We start from the raw sequence: 13,844 nt of genomic DNA, 5'->3' as shown, positions 1-13,844 counted from the left end.
GAGAGGTTTAATTCGTAAAGTAAAAGGATATCTTAGTCATCAGTCCAGGCTATTTTTTATTCAAATCTGATAATCTAATTGTGCTATGTAAATGGAAATTTCAGAGTGACTATAAAAAGTGATGCCCAAGTTCTACATCCTGACAGGAAAAGTAGTCATCTTTGCACTTAGTGCTGGTTGAATTTCCCATCCTTTCTAATCATAGCAGTTGGGGTTAAAATCTTATACGAAAATGAGAAATATTTTCAGGTGAATATTTGTATCATCATTCATTTCTGACCTGTGCTAGATTTGTGTCCCTTTTTGTTTGGACTAGCACATGGAACTAGAAACTTAATAATTCTCCCGTGTCTGAAAGAAAGCCCATACTATTGCTCTGTGTATGTAATACATGCCGTTTCTGGCTGAAGATGAAGTCTGTGCATTCATAGCTGACTTGAATGGCTTTCATCCTGCTATGTAAAAGCTCCAGCTTTGTACAGAGTGGTCACTGTAGTCTATGTTGTAGCTCTTAGACCGGATCCATCCTGTGCAATATTTCCATCTAGTCTATTGTTTGGTTTTTTTTTGTTTCTGTAAAACAGTTGTTTTACAACTGTTTTAGTAGTGGGTGCTTCCCACAGATGGAAAATATTCTGCAGGGGAGAGTTGGGCAGAGCAATGGCTGCTGCTGTGTCTAGGTACCACTTCCCGCTGCAGCGGAGGTAGCCTGACATCATCCTCACCCCATGTGTGGCTGATAGGAGCATCAGATGAGCTCTCTGTGGTGAGTTAAAATGGTGCTCTTATTGCTGAGAGCAGGAGAAAAGGATGTTGCTTTGTGACTCAGTGTGGACCACCTGCTGTGTGCATTGTGTGGAGAAAAATGATAAACAGAATAGATGCTAGGCTGCTGCATGTAAATTGGATAACATGGGCACAGAAGACTTCAATGATCCAAACATTTTATCTTTTAAGGCTGTGAAGATGATCCAGCTGTGATGCTCAAGTATGTTCTTAACATTGTTTGAAAAGTTGAAGTGGGAAGTTTAAGACATGGAGACGTAGCAACATTCTTAACACACTTAATGGAAAAATACTAAGGGGAACAAATGAGGCAGTGTGGACAGGTCTTGGGGGGTGAAGGGGAAAGGTAGTGGAGGGCTGGCAAAACTGCAGTGATGTCTATTTTGTAGCAATTGTTCCTTTAGGAAGCAGAGCAACTCTGGATAGTTCTCTTTTTCTCCCCCCCCTTTTTTTTTTTTTTTTTTGATACTGTGCTTTCTTGTGTTTTTTGTGGCTATGCACTAGTTTGGAGGAGGGAGAACTCATAATTTGGTTAATGGATCAGATAATTTTCATTTGGAACTCACCTCCTGGCCTAGTTCACTACAGCGAAGGGAATATGTAGTTTGTGTTGGGATCACTACTTCCACAGGTACTGCTGATTAAAATAGAACCCGAGTCTCCATAATATCATGATTAGTTGCTCAAACCACAATTCTGTAAACATGATTTGCTTTTCCTTTGTGGCATCTACTTTTTTCTGCTAGGGTGTTTGCGAGTTTGGATGGCAGTGAAGATAATGCAATTGACTGGAACTTAAAATAATAATTTTTCTTAGGTTATTTGTAAGCTAAATTAGGTACTCAAACCACCGTGCGGCCTACAGGTACAGTACTATCACAGTGGAATGGATGTGTTAGGACTAGGAATGAGAGGCTGCTTGTGTTGGCAGTGTTGCAGAAGACTTATTTGTCAGATGACGGCTTTGATTTCTTAAACTTAATATCCATTAAAAAAAAGTACAGATCAAGCTGATCTAACAGTTCGAAGCACTGCTTCCCTAAGAGTGGTGTATGTATAGATGTTACAATGTCCATTTTATTTCGTAGGCTTGCAAAATTCTTTGTGCATGAGTGCTGAATTAAGGTATTTGAAAACTCTAAAATGGAGAGATATTCAGTGGTCTGTTTCATGGCATTTAACGTAGGTCAGGGCACTGAAAAAACACCTGCTACCATTCTTGACTGCAGTGTTTCTGAGAACTGGAGGGCTGAAAGGACTCTGGTTAATATCCTTAAGTGTTCACAGTAATGTGTCTTCGTTGTAATGAACATTGCAAAATATATTTCTCTTGTTTTCAATATTCTACATAGAAACAGTATTCCATAGGTTACTGAAACTATTATAGAGAGGCTATTGGTATGATTAGGGCCAAATTAGTTTTTTTGCTCTTTCATTAGAGAATTTACATAGGTGTGAATATTGAAATAACTTTTTGCCTGCGTTACGATTAGGTCTGAAGCATATTGACTGGTACTTTTGTGTTCTGAAGATCCGAGTATCAAATCTTAGTCTGATGAGGGTTGTTGTTTGAATTGGATTTACTAATAACTTGAAATCATTATGTTATTTGCAGAAATCCCTTTAGTTACATAGTTACATACTCAGTTATTAGTGTACCATTAGTTATCTGAATCCGTTTCTAGGTTTGAGCATGGCAGCAGTTGTAAGCAATGTAATTTGATGTCCATTGGGAATATACATGAGAAGCTTGTTACATAGGAGCATATGGTAAGGTACCATGTATGATTTCGTGCAAAACACAACTTGCCGTTTCAAGTTAAATTTATTATTGCATCTCCACAGGGGAACCTTAGATTTGCTATAAGTATTCCAGGCTGTTTTTCCACGTTGTTTTGTGAGAGCCAAGTTTTTATCTCTTGAAAGTTTTTAGGGTAAATTTGGTTGTTTTAAAATGCTGTCGTTAATTTTTTGTTGTTGTTGTGAAATGGCTTGACAATAGTAGTTCAAATGTCTTTAATTTGAAAATTCAACACATTCTTCATCTTTCAGTATACAGAGAGAAAGTTCAAACTTTAATTATGCTGTGTCAAGCATGAGTGAGTTTGCTTCAGAGAATTTTGGGATCCGTATAAAGGCATGCAGAGCAAATGATAGTTGTTCAAGTTATCAGCCAAATACACAAACTAGACCTCGCAATCAAGAGGGTTTTTGTGCTTCCAAATAATAACAACACTTCCAAATGTATTTATAGCATTGTTGTTTTATGAGATTTTTAATGTGTTTGGGCTTCGAGAAGCCAATTCCTTGTTGGTTTGAACTGGCATGAATGGGGGTGACTTGAATTTAGCCATTAGATTATGTCAAAGGACTAGCGCTGAACACAGTCCTATTTGTATTTCCTTAAGCAGTAGGACCATAGCAGAGGCTCATAATTTCTAAAATGGTAGATTGTTTTCCTTTTGTTCTCAAACACTTTGGACTATTAATGAAAAAATACTGTGTTTGCTGGCTTCTACTCAACTATTCTGGATATACAGTGTGTTAATGTAAATCAGCAGTTTCTGCTTCTATAAATAGACTTTGTCAGCTGCTGCACAGCAAAACTGAGAAGCTTCTGGTAATTTTTATTATTGCCATTCAGAAATTGTTTGAATAGCTGTGAAAGTGTCCGGTAGTGTGTATGCCTCCTGTAGTGATATTTGCAGACTGAGCTGAGGTTATGAGTAGGGGGAGGGAAAGAATTAATGCATTTATAAATGCATTTATAAGTGCGAGAGTAGAGGCAAAGAGCTTTCTATTCCTTCATTCGGGAGTCCTTAAGCTGAGTTTGGAGCTCTTTATATAAAGGCATGCTATTCAGCTGGCTAAAAGTCATGAGTTGTTAAATGGGGTCTGGGGATAGCATATATCTAACTTCTTTACAGCTGGATATAAGGCAGCCTTTACAAGCGTGCTCTTTTGGGGATCGTCATACTGTGCTCTGAGAAGCAGTCTCTTAAAATTTTCAGTTCCTTCTGCTGGGTCTGGTTTTGTCTGCTGTATAGGAAGGAAACAGCCAGGCAGGAATGCTTCCCATCTACAGCATTCTTCCCCTCCTGCACAATCGTGGGAGCTCTTCTATGGCTGAACAGCAACTGCTGCTATCCTCTTTCTAGAAGCAGACTAGGAAGTGGTGTTAGTATGGCCTTCAAGAAGAAGGAATCCTAACAGGCCAACCAGGTTACCATTGTTGTTTGTGGACACAGGAGAGGTTGCCAGGAAAGAGAAAGTATTGAATATCATATTTATTGAATAGGATTTAATTGCCCGGTGTCTGTGTTTACGTGTGTGGTTGTTAGTTGTTTTTTGGGTGATTTTCTCCCCCCCCCACCTCCCCCACCTTGAAGAGTCTTACTACAGGGTCTCGGGAATAGCCACGTAAAAGTGAAATTCAGTATATTCCAAAGCCTTGGAAACATGAAAGTTTCTTATCCACTTAATTATATGTTTTACCCATGCTTTAATTTGTATGCTTTGTACTGAATTAGATCTTACTGATGTGAACTGTTACTCAAGGAGAAGCACAGAACCCTGGCGACTCTTAGCTTGTTATTTTTAATGTTGTTTGAAATGCATGTATGTTTTTAAACTTCTGATGGATGTCTTCTGGCTTGATAGCTTAAATACTTCAGGTGCTCTACTACTAGAAAAATGGATCATATTAATTCTTTATAGAAGAAAATACTGACAATGTGAAAAAGCACAAAACATTTAAAAAGAAAACATAGACTTGTTCTTTTTGAAAACTATTCCTCTCAAATTTTATTCACCTACCATTTTACGGGAGTAATTATAGTTCATTCACTGTGAACAACCATTTGTGGTGATAATGAAGTCTAAATAATGGGGAGAGATGAGGAATGCGGTATTTGGCAGGTCCTTACAGACTGTTACGAGATCTAATTGAAGTACAAAGTTTAGAAGAACTAAGCAGTTCTAAGTAATACAGAGTTTAGAAGAACTAAATTATAAGTATCTCTGAATGCTTTTAAAGTTTATTGCTAAAATACAGCATAAGAAGTTGTACTTTATTTGATGAAAAGATGAGCGTATTGTATCATGCTATATATGAGCTTGTATAAAGCATAGAAACTCTTAAAATACAAAGTATCTTTTGTGGTACAAATGGAAAGGAGGAAAAATGGTGACTCTGATGTAGAATTAGTTTGACTTGTATAAGTCTTTGTCCTTTAAAGACAGGGAAGAGGGCTTCATTCTAAGAATCTTTGTGTGAGAGACTTTAAGTAAACCTTTTATTTCTGCTTTTAGTCAGCAGATAAGCAGCGAGCCTTGGAAGAAACCAAAGCCTACACAACCCAGTCATTAGCAAGCGTAGCCTACCTGATCAACACTTTGGCCAACAATGTTCTCCAAATGCTGGATATCCAGGCATCCCAACTTCGACGCATGGAATCTTCAATCAACCATATTTCACAAGTGAGACTTTTTTCCTGATTCCACCCCTTCTTTCTTCTTGAAATTACATAGCAAGTAAAACTCTCACCTGACATCTTGTGAATGAGAAAAATAATCACATTTAAAATGGAAGGATGCATTTCTTATCATATTAATTCTGGGAATGGGTCTCATTATGTGATTATATATATGTGTTAGTGTGAGCATTTTACATAGGATAAGAGGTTCTGTATATTCTTGGCCAGTTTATTGTTTGGAGGGGGGCCATTCTGCATAAGTGAAAAGCGCAGAAAAATAGCTAATGGGAAAAATCAGAATATTATGTTAAGGGACAGATTAAGCTTTCCAGTTCCTGTTTGGTGACTTACTGTACTTGGTATTTATGGTATACAGGCAGCTATAATTAAAAGAAAGGAATATGAATTGGGTGGTGGAAAACAATGCTTGTCATCTTTTAACTTTTCCTGTTTCTGTAGTACTGGCATCTAATGACAAGAAACATACATGACAAAAATAGTGTGCTCCTGGCTTTTCTTAATAAAATGTATGTTTCAATGACATGAACAGAAGGCAAAATGAATGTTTCAAATTTGTGTATGGCTGCAGAACTCCTGCCATTGTTCGCAGTTTTTCTGAGCAGTAGAAATTGGTGGATTAAAAGAGACATTAAGAGCAAATGATCCAGTACTTTATGTTTTTCTGTACTGGAGAGTTGGTTGACATCCTTATTGAATATTTTGTGTCTGATTTGACCAGTGCATTTTAGCTAGGGTTTCTTAATCTCCAGGTGATAAGGTCATCAATTAAAATCAAAAATATTGTGGTATTCGGAAAAACATTTGAAAGTAGTAGCTGTGTAAGGTAGGAAATAGGCAGATTGAGCTGATCTATTAACTTGCTGGTGCTGAAAGGTTTGCTAACCTAGTAGAGGTTTGAACCAGCAAAAGAAGTGAATAATTTTATGCTATGTTGATGGGCTGAATTGGCTCACTGAGGGGTCAGATGAATTCCGGAGCAGGTGCAAAGGAAGGGGTGGTGAGGATTTTCCCTTCTGGTAGTAGGACCCTGTTAGATTGCCTCAGTTATCTCATGCAACTTCATCCTCAAAAATAAGCTGAGAAGTTTGATTTCCTCTGCTACATGCTTCTTTTTAATCCATGGACAAGTCAATCAATTTTTTTTACCCCAGAAAAGGTCACAAATTACTCTGTGTGTGTGTGTGTGTGCGCGCGCGTGCTATATATACATGCTGTGTATGTGTGCATATAACTGTGTATATATGCTATGTGTGCTTGTGTGGGTATGTATGTGCTTCTTGACAGAATAGCGACAGCTGACAAGTATTTCAGTTCTTTGAGAGCGTGATGCAAAAGACAGTATATGAATAAAAACATTCAGAGTTCACTGAATTTCGTGTTTTATAGATGTGGAAAGTTCATTTTATCACACAGTTTCTGTAAAATAGCTTTGGGGAAAAAAGCCACAGCATTTTAGTTTTTTTTCCTTCTGCTGAGATTTATGCAGCTTGAGATGCTAGGTTAGATTGTCGTTTGCATTTATACAAATGGCTAGTTAGTTCAAATGGAGCACTGAATTACAAGCACCCAACATCTAATGAAGATGTATCTGCCAAAAATTGAGAATTAGGTTGTTTTTTGTTTTGGTGGGGTGTTTTTGGGGGGGGGGGGTGTGTGGGGTTTTTTGTTGGGTTTTTTTTTTTTTTTTAGTCTGCATTATCCATATATAGGATGCTCTCCAAATCTTCAGAGAAGAAATTGTATCAGAGGAGCAGAGAGTGTTTGAATTTTGGGTGTTACATACAGGAAGTGTGTTGATGAAAGAAACTTTATGAAGTTGAATTTAGTATGTTCAGAAATGGCTTCATCCCATGATACCAATGTTGTAGATGGTTGTATTAGCTGTCTTTAATTTCTTTTAAGAATTGTCACAGTTTTTATGTAAAAAATAATTTATTTTCAGGAAATTTAATTATACTTCTCCTGGAACAGGCCTAACCTGGACAAGACTTCCTTGGTCTTTTTATGTTAGGTGAAAAGTTTACTGGACTGTTTCTAGTACCGCTTAAAATGTCTCATGATATAATACCTCATTGCCAAATTATGATTTCAGCCAGTCTGACTTGAAATGATGTAAGTAACGTAGAACAGTAAACAGGTTGCTAATTCCCATCTGCTCGCAGTGTGTTACTGCATTAATGCTTTGGTCCGTAGCTATTGATACTTAATTTAGAAAACACGAATGCAAATTGTGGTATCTGGTCATGTAATCCTGCTTTTAATTCTGATTTGGAATTCCATATATTCTCCAAAGAAGGGAGCAAAATAATTTGGCTCTTACAAGAAAACTTTTTTAAAAATGGTTATTTTGTTCAAGTGTAACTCAAACTGGAAGAGATGTGATTAACTTCAGAAGATAAAATATTCTAGCTCTCTGTTCATTGATAGAATGCCAATTTATATAACTTTCTATGTTTCCTTCTAAATGCCAACTTAATCAAAGAACTGAAAAGGAAGCTGATACTAATTTGTGGTTTTTCAGATTATATATAGGTCCTGAATAAGGAAATTGTTACTATTGAAACTATTTTTATGCAAGTGATTAAATCCTATTGGTTTAAAATTTAGTATTACTTTTATTTGGTCTGAAAGCTGATGAATCTATTCTTATTTGCCTTTTTGAACCTTGTCCAGAACTAGATGATATGCAGTGTTTCATATTTGGCTGAAAATTTAAATCCTAAATACAGATCATCTGTATAAATATTTATACTTACTAAAAAACTGTGTTACAGTTTTCAAGTTAGCAGATGCTGTGAAATGTTGATAACATCCAAATTCTTTAAATTAACCTGGCAGATTTTCAGGTTTTAATCTTTGTGTGATGAGAAGTATTTTTTCAGGTTTAGTTATAGAATATTCTTTAGTTAACAAGGTAATCCTTAAAACTCCTTCTCTGATGCTAATTATGTAAACAAGCATGTTATCACAAAGATGAATGATAGTAATGAGTTATCTCCAGTGGCACTGCAGAATCTGACTGCCATGATATTGGCTGTGAGAACAGGTACTGAATAGAGTGCAGACTTGACCTTCTCTGTAGTCAGCATGTGTTGCTTAGCTGAACTGTAGCACCATGTGTGAGCTGGTTGGTCTCTGAAGGGAAGGTCACTAGGACCTTCCATTGGTAAGTCAGTAATGCCTTGTGACCATTTTCGGTTCTTAGTCTTGCAAGTTACAAGAATAGCCAAACTCTTTAAAAAATGGTAGTGTAAGTCTAATTTTCCACAGTATATATTACCCATTTATGGAGCAAGTAGGTTTTCAGCATTTTTATATCATTATAAGCTCTTTCTTTGAGTATAAATTGCATACAACTTTAGGCAATTAAAGTCACATTTCTAATATGTCAAAATTAGACAGTTACTCTTTTTCAAGTATTAATCCAGTTTTCAAGTAATTTGCAATTAATTTGTGTAAATTCTATCAGATTTGATTTAAAAAAAACCTAAAGCCCAGACACTAAGCAAAGTTTCCTTCAAAGATTTTATTTTTTTAACTGAATTTTAAAAGGCCAGACTGAGAGTAATTGATATGTTTAAATTAGAGTGTTTTGAGAAGAGGAAGAGATCAAGGCTTCTGAAGACTTTTGTTTCTGAAATTTCACTGTGGTTTAGACATTCAAAGTGCTATCGTGGTTTAGCGGCAACTAAGCCCCACACAGCTGCTTGCTCACTCCCCCCTCAGCAGGTTGTGGGGAGAGAATCAGAAGAGTAAAAGTGAGAAAACTTGTGGGTTGAGATAAAAACAGTTTAATAATTGAAATATAATGATGATGATTAAAAATTTTCATTAAAAGGAAAATAATGGAGAGACCAGTAAAACCTGAGAATTGATGCAAATGGGAACAGTTGCTCACTACCAACTGACTGATGGCCAGTCATTCCTGAACAGTGACTGCCCAGCCAACCTACCCCCAGCTTTATATGCTTATGCTGAGCATGACATCATGTGGTGTGTGGACTCCCTTGGGTCAGCTGGAAGGAGACACAGCTGAGACAACTGACCCCAATGCTTTGTGCACCCCCAGCCTACTCACTGGTGGGGTGGTGTGAGAGACAGAAATGGCCTTGACTCTGTGTAAGCACTGCTCAGCAATAACTAAAACATCCCTGTGTTATCAACACTGTTCCTAGCACAAATCTGAGACATAGCCGTGTACTAGCTGCTGTGAAGAAAATTTACAATATCCCAGCCAAAACCAGCACAAGTGCTAACTTAATACCTTGAGAAATTTTGCTTAGAGGTAGAAGAGAATATTTTTCAAAACGGAGTTCAGTGACTTTTAAGTGCAGTGGTAAACAGTGTTAATTTTGGAAACCCAGAAATGATTTAATGTTTCTTCTATTTTGATCTTTACAGATCTTGAGGCTGTTGTGAGTGAATTCAGTATGGAGACTTGATGTTTCAAAATGACCAGAAAATTCTTAATAAAAATAAAAAGTAGTGGGGTTTTAATTTATTTTTTTTTTTTTTTCCCTTGGCTTATTGTAGGCATCTTGGGAAGCATGTGAAAACATTATAGTAATGAGCCCAACCTTTAACAAACTGTCATTTTAAAGCTTTTGCCAAAGGAGCTGGGGGGTGGTGGTGGTTTTGGAAGCTGTCAGAAGTCTGAAACTTCTTGTTAAAAACCAATGCTTTTAAGTTATGGAAGGGCACAGTGTATCCCATCTGCTTTTCCTGACAGACTTTCCAAGCCAGGTGTTCTGTTAGTCCAGCTCTGACCCCTAAAACTTCTCAATAGAAGTTTCCCAACTGCTGAATAAACATTGTGCTAGCATTCTCCTGTCTCACTTAAGGGATTTATGCTAGTGCTGGAGGCAATAATTACCTGTGTGTTGAGGAGGAATTATTTCATTTCCTTTAGTAGCAGGTTAATCTTTGTTCCGTTCTTTACTAATCAAATATCACAATGTTCCTTTCTTCTGTTTTATAGGTGACTTAAGATCTTATGGCTCCTGTAGTCTACTAAGAAAGAAAATGAAACTTTTTCTAAACCTCCCAGCAAAATATTAAAAATAAAATAATAATTCAGGAGTATGTAACAGAGTTAGGTGCTGATTTTCTGTTCTTAGTTATTCCATAGCTATGCAACGCAAAAGAAATGTTCTGAATCATCATCCAAGAGAATTCCCATTAGATGAGCTTCAGGATTTAATTAGCTTTTATGCATTTCATTGTTTGGTACAGTAGTAATGCCTCACTGATCTCCATAGTCCTTAAGGAAACTGGTTGTACTCATAACTCCTATGAATAATTAAAAAACCTGTGCTTTTCATTCATGGAAACAAGTTTCACGGTGCCAAGATACCATCACTACAATAGTATGTGCATTAAATTATCTGTACTCACATTGTATTTATGGATAATTGCATAAATATCCATATATACTAAAAGAACATCTTTAAAGTTGCAAAGGTCAAACTCTTGGAAAGAAAGGAAGAAATCATCTTGCCAAGACTGCATTAATTACTTTATTTTCTTTCTGATTTGTAGATTGAAATTAAGGCTCTGAAAATGTAGTGTCCAAGGCATAAACTAGTTTTGAACGCCCAGATTCAGACCCATAAGATTTCGATGTTTCAGTACATTTGAAATGTCACATAGCATTTGGGGTGCAGCTGCTGTTGCAGCTGAGGTGGTTTAACATTCTAGCAAATGGTATCAGAGGCCTCTGAGACAAAGAGCATTCAAGAGGCAGCGTATTATTTCTGCAGTTCTATAATGACATGTCTAGATCACAGATGAAGTCTGAGATAATCGTAGAGATTGAATTCTTCAGTGGTATTAAACATGAGACTGTCCTCCAAGTTGTTGCAATCACATACCATTAGCTTATCAAGCAAATATGTGCTTTCTGACTATTCAACAAATGAGCTGAGGATTTTGTAGGCTCTCTCTATGGTGTGACTGCTGCTTGTTCCAGAGCTTCTCCTTCCACTATGCTGCAAAAGCAGAGGTTTTTGCACAGAGGAGGGATAAAAACCTGTGACGGAAGGTAAAGTATTAAATACTATCCTGTTGCAGAACAGTATACTTTTGGTACTCTGGCCTGGAACATGCTTGTGTGCTCTGTTTGCACTTGCGCTTGTACAGCCAGTAACATTGTAAGAGCTGTGAAGATCTGATCTGCACTGTTGTACTGAGGGCTTGTACATAGACCAGGTCATCACAGGGAGCTTCAAGAAGGACTTTGGCAAAAATGTTTGGAGAGTGGTTTAGTTGTTAAGTAGTCATAGAAATATGTGTGTTTCTGCAGAGTTTATATATTAGCCAGTTCTGTTTGGAGTTTTTTTAAGGGTGATGGGGAATATGTCCCAGATAGTTTACTACCCCTATTAAATTTCAAATCATTTCTCAACAAACTTGAGCATTCCATAGAGAGACTTGCCAACATATTTTGACTTTGGATCATCTACTTTTCTGTAGCTTTGTTTTAAGAAACAGCTGTGCAGCTTTAGTAGAAGCCTTACAGTTCTGGGCAGGTGGTACTAGAGGTGGCAGAAATGTACCTGACAACTGTGTTCAGTGCCTAACTTTAACAAAGTTGCAAGATCTTGAAAATATGTTGCTAGGAAGTACTAAGTAATCTTGATAGATATAATTTAAGCTTCTGTATAATACCCTTTGTATTTGTGGAAATTATTTTCTGGAAAGAATGTGAAGAAATAACTTCTTGGAAATGTCTTTTTGTTTGTTTCGGTTTTTAATTTTTGTAGTTTTAAAGGTTGTGATGGTTGCACGAAGTAATACAGGATCTGTTTTGCTTGGTTTTGCTGTCAGTAGCACAAACAAAAGGGTAAAACAGTGTAAGCAACCCCACTGCCCCCGTCCTTGCCTGCAGGGGGAAAAAAAAAAAAAGGAGTTAAAAGAAATGTATGTTATGAAAGTGAATTCTCATTTGTTCCTGTTACTTAGTTGCTGCAGAGCCTGCCCCCTAATTGTGAAAAGTCTTTCTGGTGCCATTCATGTACTAAAGCAGTAACAAGAAATCATATGAATGTTTAGAAATCCTAATGATGTGTCCTTTTTTGGCTAGGATAGAATTGGTGATTCTGGCTGTTTTCTTACCTTTTTTTGTTAGCCTGTAGCTGAAATGTTTGTTCCCAACTCTGGCAAATTTCCTATGAGGAAAGCTGTTTTGTGAGCAAAGAATTATTTTTGTTTTAAATGATGCAACAACTCTGTGCAACATGATTCAGGAGATTTTGTTTTGATGGAAGGACTAGATAAACCTTTTTTCCTAGTTTAGTAACCAACCAAGATTCAAGAACATGTTTTTAGGCAATGGATTTTCATCAGGGCTTTATCTTCCACTAGAGATTCTTCGATGGTACTTGTCATAATATGTGGAGGAAGGGATTTTCAGTGTTGGTCTTAGACATTCAAAGTGAAGACAGTGGGCTTAACCACTGGCTTCATTGTGGACAAGTCAGTACTGAGCACTTCCTAAAATCTGATCATTGCTTTGTGATGAGTGATTTGTAATGACTAAAATACCTTATCGATTTGTCTGAGTGAAATTTTATTCTATCATATGACTACCAGTCCTAGTTTAGCAAACTGTTTTACAGTGTAAGAAAACTTGTTTATGATTTATTTTTCAGGTCATGAAGATTAAGTTTCGGGAAGGTATCCTTAAACTTCATCTAGTTGGAGCCTATTTCAAAACAAGCATAGAGAGAAATTGTAAAATTAAAAAGGATAATTGGAGGAATTGTATAAAAATCTGTCAGTAAAGTGATGGGAACTACCAGGGATGGAAAGGAGAAGAAATTTTGCTGAACTCTAAAGAAACAGAGTAACAGAACCCAAAGAACCGGTAGCTATTAGTGTGGGTTTAGAGGTGGCAAGTTCAACAGTAAATTGAACAGAGATGATGGAATCAAGTATACATAGTGATATGTTTAGCACAGTGCACAGGGGTCTTCAAAACGTTGGAACTGATTCAGTTTTCTTTTATATGTATTCAAATGCATACCACTGTTAGTAAATACACTGCGTCTTTTGTAGACGGTGGACATTCACAAAGAGAAAGTTGCTAGAAGAGAAATTGGTATCTTGACTACAAACAAAAACACCTCAAGAACTCACAAAATCATTGCACCAGCTAACTTGGAGCGACCAGTTCGCTACATCAGGAAACCTATTGATTATACAATTCTAGATGATATTGGACATGGAGTGAAGGTAGGTGATATTGTTAAAACAGCCAAACTGCAAATACATTGTCTTTGTATATTTTCAAAATAACTTTCTGTTTTTCATGGTAGTATACCAGTTTCTCCTTGCTTGGCCAGTGTGTCTATAAGCATAAGAGGAGTCCTGTCCAATTTGCAGCTGCCTCTTCTTGTTCCCTTGCCCCAGTGTTTCTAAATCTTGCAAACCTACTGAATCTTATTTCTGAGGATATTTGAGACTATGGGTCTCAGCTTTTAAAATGGTTCTGAATGCCTACTTGTGTGATGCTGCTGTTATTTTTTTGAATCAGTTGCCAGGGATATACCTGGGGACTGAAAG

The 13,844-nt window shown here is 36.9% G+C and overlaps 1 protein-coding gene across 13 annotated transcripts in view; it reads left to right on the top strand.

Annotated features, from left to right (window-relative positions):
- Positions 1-13,844, top strand: part of ABI2 (abl interactor 2) — an 85,378-nt gene that overhangs the window by 40,223 nt on the left and 31,311 nt on the right. For 9 of the 13 annotated variants that reach the window (XM_030488001.1, XM_030487997.1, XM_030487993.2 and 6 more), the window contains exons 2-3: positions 5,098-5,265; positions 13,338-13,514. In XM_030488001.1, the coding sequence (XP_030343861.1) occupies positions 5,098-5,265; positions 13,338-13,514 (345 nt within the window). The remainder of the gene's footprint in view (positions 1-5,097; positions 5,266-13,337; positions 13,515-13,844) is intronic. The other 4 variants (XM_032919965.1, XM_030487998.1, XM_030488004.2 and 1 more) reach the window with 1 other exon arrangement.

This window comes from Strigops habroptila, chromosome 5 (genome assembly GCF_004027225.2).
Source record: "Strigops habroptila isolate Jane chromosome 5, bStrHab1.2.pri, whole genome shotgun sequence".
Classification (NCBI taxonomy): Eukaryota; Metazoa; Chordata; class Aves; order Psittaciformes; family Psittacidae; genus Strigops; species Strigops habroptila.
Note: the sequence above shows the minus strand (reverse complement) of the source record. Positions and strands in the feature narration are given on the sequence as shown.